This window comes from Clinocottus analis, unplaced genomic scaffold (assembly GCF_023055335.1).
Source record: "Clinocottus analis isolate CAN_PGR_092001 unplaced genomic scaffold, fCliAna1.0.p SCAF_10, whole genome shotgun sequence".
Classification (NCBI taxonomy): Eukaryota; Metazoa; Chordata; class Actinopteri; order Perciformes; family Cottidae; genus Clinocottus; species Clinocottus analis.
The window spans coordinates 4,201,056-4,208,633 of NW_027175821.1; the positions used below are offsets into that span (position 1 = coordinate 4,201,056).

Sequence of the window (7,578 nt, forward strand, 5' to 3'; positions counted from 1 at the left end):
AATTCTTGCAATAGAAAATAATCATATTAATAATAATATTGGGCTGCCTTTGTTCAGGTGAGTGTTTGTTGTCCGGGAGTAAAAGGGGAGCTTTGAGTCTCAGTGACCTCAGGCCTGTGTGTTGCCGTGACCGAATTCATTTTCTCATTATAGAAAAACCCCCAAATAATTTTGCGCTGGAATTTGCATCTTTGCAGGAATATTAATATCCAGACGCAGGAGAGTTAATTGAAGCTTCACATTGCACTTCACGTCTTCCAGTTGTTCCAGGAAAATAAATCATTTGAATTTTGAGGGAACTTTGAAATGCAAAACAACTTAATCTGATTTTTTTTCAATCATATTTTTTTTAATCCAGAACATTTAATGCTTCTGACACAAAGACAGTTCAGCTAATTCATACGTCTATATATTATATTTATATGAGTGGTATCTGTCTGAATGGATCACGCTGTGCAAACACGGAGTTTGGTAGCACTTGCTTTTGTTTTTAGTGTTTGTGTTGTTTGTGTTGTTGTTGTTGTTGTTGTTGTTGTTGTTGTTGTGTTTCATTAACGTGACCCTTAAACAAACATGACTCATTAGTGATTTAAAACGCCATGACGCCATTTCTGGAGCCCTGCTGCTGTTCACGACACACTAAAGCTGTTCCTTTCCTAACAAGTTCAGGTGTGTGTTGGTTTTCATCCTTTATTTGTTTATTTTGTAATCTCTAAATTAAAGAACATCAAAACTCTCCGATGATCAGAATCAGAGGAAGATGATTTGTGTTAATGGCCTCTCTCTCTCTCTCTCTCTCTCTCTCTCTCTCTCTCTCTCTCTCTCTCTCTCTCTCTCTCTCTCTCTCTGTTTGAAAAGTAGAATCACAACAATCCGGGTGAATAATCCCTGTGGATTAATCCCACACTGCGCGTGTATACGTTTTGAATGTAAATGCTCACGTGATAAATTGATAAATACCAAGAAGGACGCTTCTTCTTTTTTTTTTTTTTTTTTTATCTCTCGCGATATTTCATGAGGGGGAAACGAGCACAATAGGACACTTTGGAAAACTAATTCAGACATTCATTTTCCTCCACAAAAACTTCCGCTACGGCCTCGTTGAAATGCATAACCCATTCAATTTAACACACACACACACACACACACACACACACACACACACACACACACACACACACACACACACACACACACACACACACACACACACACACACACACACAGGGTGTCTCGGTGCAGCCCAACACACACTCATGCATTATGAATGTACATTTACACTCGTGAGCTCTCGTGGGGATGAGCTTTAGCTTAAATACATTCACTCATTGCTGTGTCCGAGGCATGTCCACACACACACACACACACACACACACACACACACACACACACACACACACACACAGAGTGGACGTGACTGACAAGCGGACCAGTCTGCGGCTCAAACTGACATTTTATTTTGTTTTTAATGTGTGTAGTTGTTGATGAGAGCACGCGGCTCGTCGCCGACATGACGTGAGATTAGTTTCGGGCTTTGCTCTTGAAGAGCCGTCGTGTTTAACTCGCGGTGTCACTGTCCTTTTATTAGCGACGTCACGGGTTAATGGGGGTATCGATTTTTCTGTCTGGGGGCCTGTGAAGTGTGTGCGTGTGTGCGTGTGTGTGTGTGTGTGTGTGTGTGTCGCGGAGGATGAGAGTGCGCACGGACACAAACACCTCCACTCAAATGATCCAAACGCGAAAGTGAATTAGTGAATTAGAAAAATAAAGGCCCGTTTTATTCTGCTTGTGTGTGTGTGTGTGTGTGTGTGTGTGTGTGTGTGTGTGTGTGTGTGTGTGTGTGTGTGTGTGTGTGTGTGTGTGTGTGTGTCTGACTCAAACACAGGTCTGAGATGTGTTCACACATTTTTTTGCACATGCATAACCGAGGCTGTAAAATCCTTTACACACACACAAAACCCCTCTTGGTGCCGCACGCGGGGTCAGAGCTGTGGGGCTTCACGGCTTCACGGGGAAAGTTTTCAAAGGTCATGACACCGAGTGACAGGTCCCGCCCCGAGGCCCGAGGCTGTCTCAATAGCAGACTAAACCTGATTTATCTGCAGGCTGCAGCCCGCTGCATTAAACTGGCAACGGAAGCACATCTAATGAAATGCAACAAAATGGATGAAAATGGATCTGCAGAAGAAGAGCAACCCCGTTGCGCAACTCTGAGCTGCACATTTAGACTTCCACGTGACAACAAAACTCTATGAAGTTTTTTGTTTTTTTTAATTAAATGTTTAGAAGTTTTTACAAAAATGTTTTATAAAATTGCAAAACAAAACTGGATCACTATTGAATTATTATAGTGAGATGGAAAACATTACAAATGTCCTTAACAATAAAAAACAATAGAGAGACTAACCTCCATTACAACGTTTGCATTTTATTGCCTAGTTAGTGAAAACATGATCTGGCAGCACGAGTTCATCCTGACATTTACTCCCGAAATGTAATGAACACTAATATATGTTTTGTTAAAGTTAGATTGAATGTTTTTTTAATTTTTTTTAGGCCAGAATAACTAGTAATCTAGCAACCTTCCTCGCTTAATCTTGATAATGTTATTTTAAGCGTTGAATTATTGTCAACAGAAGATAGTTTTAGGGGGAAAGACATCAACAGGCTACATTTCCTGCTGAAAATATACATTTGTTTTCCAATTGTTTGCTTCAAGAAGATCTCCATACCGACGGTTTATAGTAAACAAATCTGCATTTTCGTATTATTATTCACTCTAGAAAATAATCCGAGTCATAAAAATCATCCGCAACAGACTGAAATCCGCCACCAGAACACAAGCGAGCGGCTCCAAACAAACCCGCAAACTGCCAGAGACGAAATTAAATAAATTGTGACTCATTATTTGTGTTATTTCGCAGTAGTGTGCAGAGAGCCCGCAGTGCTGCATGGTGTAAGTGTCGCAGGGCTGGCTCGGGTTATCTGTGAATGGGCTCTTTATTGGAGGCGCGGAGCGGGGATTTGCCTTTTATTCGCCTCGCTATGGAAACGCGCTCGGCGGCAGAAAAATGTTGATGTGAATAAAAGGAATCGGCACAAGGAGCGTTTCCAGAGAAGCATCTGTTACACTTAGAAACTTAGACTATCGAGAGCAATACAACCCCCTCTCCAAGTCCCTCTCCTGTCTGCTTCATGCTCCCCCCACCACCACCACACAAAAAACGCACACTTTATTTTTGTAACAGAATTTTAAGATGTATTTTTAAGCGATTTTGCGCGCGGAACCAGTTCAGCAAATTATAAAAAAAATATGATGTTAATCCCGATAGGCTTAAACTAACTCCCTTTTCTCTAAATGGAGAATCCATCCTTTAAAATCAATTCATCAATGTGACACACGAGGAATTACAAAACACAGGAATTGTTTTAAACTGTCGTCGTGCTAGAAATTAAACTCCCATTCTGCGTATAATTCTGCACATTTCCATCCCATAACGACTCGAACGAAAGCAATCCGGTTCAGTAAACTAAACCAGTTGATTAGCCAACCACATCCAATATTTAGTCACTTTTAATGAAGTTTCCCAGAGTCAACATGAAGAATTTACACGCAAAGCATGGGACCACAACTACAGACACACACACACACTTACACACACACATGCATGTGTTGAGTTGCCCCCCCACCTATCGAAGAGGCCCATCTCGGTGAGGCTCGCCGGTCCCTGTCATCGTCCTTCCCTCGTGCCGGTGCCTGTCACTCCTCCGGCCGCCCGAGGCCCGCGGGCCGCGCTCCCCCCGTCCGAGCCCCGCGCGCCGCTCACCTGCCCGGGTTCCTCCTCTCGGTCCTGCCGCCGTCTCCGCGAGAGCAACCCGCTCCTTCGGCCCCGGCGCTCTTTAATGACTCTTTTTTTTCCTCCCGGTGGCTGCAGCCTTCTTTTATTTCTCCTAAATGTATGAAAATGTATGCAAATTTAAATCAAGCTTAACCTGGGAGCTCGAGCAATATATTTAATGGAATTTCAAACCAATAAGGAGACCGGGACGCAGTCCTCTAAAGGCAAATATGATTACGCAGCCAAGTTATTTATCAGATATGCAGATAGATTTTTTTTTTCAACTCTGAGAGGACATGATGAGATTCTTAAAGAGTGGGAGTGCGCGGTGCTTGAGGACACATTCATTTCTTTGAGAAAATGAAGAGGAAAAAAAACAGTTGAGGTTGTAAACATCGGCGAGAACACGCTTCCAGGAGCAAAGGGTGGATTTTTATGAATCCGTTATATTTAGTTATGTTATTAGTATCTCATTTAAAAGACTAAATTTGCATTTACATTCGCAGGATGCATTGTTTCTGTCTGAGCACATTGGGTATGGACAAAGCATGCCCAGCGCGTAAAGCACCATCTTGAGAAGCTCACTCCATAAACACCTGAGGAAGTATTCTCTAAAAGTTAATCATTAGCAGTGAGAACTGCTCTTGGTTTGATTGTATCCTTCTAAATTAAGTGCTGGCACGTCTTACAAATGCCATCGCGCATTAATCTCCTCCTTCGCACGCGCTCAAGGGTGACAGGAGCAGCAATAAACTCGCGCGTAAATCAGTTGGAAACTTTAATTAATAAACAGGAACTGCGCTCCACGCGCACATCGTCCCACAGCCAGACCCACTGGACCAGCACTCCGACTCACTTCCGGTTCGGCTGGCTGTAACCCTTTCCTCTCCGCGGCGGCTCTGCTTCCAGAGGCGGAGGTTTCGGCTCTCTGCGCCGCCATTGGCCGAGACGCGCCGTCACTGCGCCCCCAGTCGCTCTGTGAGTGGCGGCGCAGGCTGTCAGTCAAAAGCCGGGCTGCTGCCGAGGCTCCAGAGAGAGGGAGATGTCAGAGGCTGAGCTGCTCCCTTCCTTCAGTAGCACTAGTGGGGTTCAGCAGCCAGCATGGCCACAGCTGCCTCCAGCCCCTACACCCTGCTCAGCTCCAGCCCCATGATCCACCCGGACAGCCAGGCCATGCAGCCTGCTAGCCCCTACAGAGGACACCAGAAGCTCCTCCAGGGCGACTACCTGCACAGCGTCCAGGGCAACGGACACTCCCTCGGGCACCAATGGGCGAGCAGTCTGTCGGAGGGCAGCCCCTGGTCGGCCTCCATGGAGCAGCAGGACGTCAAACCGGGCCGGGAGGACCTGCAGCTCGGCATCATCCACCACCGGTCCCCGCACGTCGCGCATCACTCCCCGCATCACAACAACCACGGCAACCACCCGGGAGCGTGGGGAACCCCGGTGTCCCACAACTCCTCCATCACCAGCGGGCAGCAGATCAACATCTACTCGCAGACGGGCTTCACCGTCAACGGCATGCTGGACCACGGGGGCCTCACGCCTCCACCCAACAACCCGCAGGGCCAAGGCATGCACCCGGGCCTCAGGGACACGCTCAGCCCCGAGCACAGCGACCTCGGCGGGCACCACTGCCACGACCACTCCGACGAGGAGACGCCGACCTCGGACGAGCTGGAGCACTTTGCCAAGCAGTTCAAGCAGCGGAGGATCAAGCTGGGCTTCACGCAGGCGGACGTGGGCTTGGCCCTGGGCACGCTCTACGGGAACGTCTTCTCCCAGACCACCATCTGCAGGTTCGAGGCTCTGCAGCTGAGCTTTAAAAACATGTGCAAACTAAAGCCGCTGCTGAACAAGTGGCTGGAGGAGGCGGACTCGACCACGGGCAGCGCCAGCAGCATAGACAAGATAGCAGCTCAGGGGAGGAAGAGGAAGAAGAGGACGTCCATCGAGGTGAGCGTGAAGGGGGTGCTGGAGACGCACTTCCTCAAGTGTCCCAAGCCGGCCGCGCCGGAGATCACGTCGCTGGCGGACTCGCTGCAGCTGGAGAAGGAGGTGGTGCGCGTGTGGTTCTGCAACCGGAGGCAGAAGGAGAAGCGCATGACGCCGCCGGGAGAGCTGCAGCACGAGGGACCGTATTCTCACGGCGGGAGCGCGGGGGACGCGTCCTCGTGCCACGATCTCTGACCGAAAGCACCGGGAGGAAAGTGCCCCCTCGGCGCGGACTCTGGAGCGCGGGGGCGCGCGCGGTGGCACCTCCGAGCCGTCCCGGTACAGACTCCTCCAGCACTGAACCACAACGACAATAATAATAACAGAGATACCTGCTCAGCCTTCGTCCTTTTCTGACTGTCACGAGGGCATTTTATTCTATAGCGGCATATCAAACGTCACATTTTTTTTTTCTTCTTCTTCTTCTTCTTCTTCTTCGGGAGCCCGCCAAATTATTTTCTACATCACGGATATAAATACAAAAATGTGCCTAATAACCTGCCAGCGCCTTTGGTTTGTGTCACCATTTCTCATCTGGGTACTCATGATGATAGCTCGGGTGTTTTGTTTGGGTTTTCTCTCTCTCTCTCTCTGGTGGACCCGCGGACTGAAACAAACAATAATATCACTTTTCTTAATTGATTTGTTGCAGCACCGGAGGCCGTTTTACGGTCCAGCTCCCGCTTCCCTCGGGCTCACACAAACCGCTTTAGCTCTCACCATATTTACACTTATTGTTTTGTAACACACTCGTAGCAGATCTGTAATAATTGTGTTCTCTCATATGCAAATATAGGCCCTCATTCCAGGCGTAGAGGCATTGCTACCAACATAATAGCACTTGGAGGTTGTTGTTTTTCTTCCATTTTTAATTTCTATTGCATTCCTCCCTTATGGCCTGTAGCCACACACAGTCACAGCTATTTATGAAATGCATTTATTTGATTTCAATCATCTTCGACCATATAAACTGTGGACTCTGAAGCCGAGAATAGAAAGAGGGGTTGACGACGCTACACACCTGCCTATAATTTTATTGTACGTTCAGTATCAAAATTTTATAATCTTAAATACTCCTGTTATTGGTTTATTTCTTAAGTATTTTTTCGAATATTGTACAGTTTTATATATTACCCTTTTGAAGTCATTAATTTAAAAAAAAATGCTCTTAGTTATTCATGCACTTAATTAGCAATGTAAAAAAAACACACAAAAAAACAAACACAATATTTTCAGTAAGAGCGACGGTTTTATTCCAAATTTCGACGACAGCTCAAGTAATTATTTATTTTCAGTATAAAGCTTGTATTATGTTTTGAAATAAACTATGTATGTTGTAATAAACAATTTCTTGCTACAACTGTTCACTGTGCAAAACAGGATTTAACTTCTGGTGAATGACTATTCAAACAAAAGTATTGCTCGTTAGTATTAGTATTTAAATAGAGAAATCTAATTAAAATGTATAATTCATTTTGCATATTTACCATTTTTTAAAGAAAATGTTGCATATTTTGAAGATGGGTTCAATTTAAAATTGTGACTAAATTTGATGAAGAGAAAATGCTCCAATTATGCAACTTTATGCTGAAGCAGCATAACCTTCACTTTGCCTCAATGTCATGTCAAAGGGCAACTTTCTCCAAGTCTCTTGTGTCATATAACAGCTGTAAAATATCCAGCGGTCCATGCAGGACCTCGGCTGCATCTCTGCAGCTCTGCAGCTCTGCATCTCTGCAGCTCT

At 45.9% G+C, this 7,578-nt stretch overlaps 1 protein-coding gene across 1 annotated transcript; it reads left to right on the forward strand.

Annotated features, from left to right (window-relative positions):
* Positions 1-4,929: 4,929 nt before the first annotated feature.
* LOC137790498 (POU domain, class 3, transcription factor 4-like) lies at positions 4,930-7,272 on the forward strand. The gene has a single exon (XM_068584798.1). It carries the CDS (start codon positions 4,941-4,943, stop codon positions 6,027-6,029), a length of 1,089 nt encoding a protein of 362 aa, XP_068440899.1. The 5' UTR covers positions 4,930-4,940; the 3' UTR covers positions 6,030-7,272.
* The last annotated feature ends 306 nt before the right edge of the window (positions 7,273-7,578 follow it).

Excerpts from the sequence above, each read along its gene's own strand:
- LOC137790498 (XM_068584798.1), top strand. The coding sequence starts at position 4,941 with ATGGCCACAGCTGCCTCCAGCCCCTACACCCTGCTCAGCTCCAGCCCC.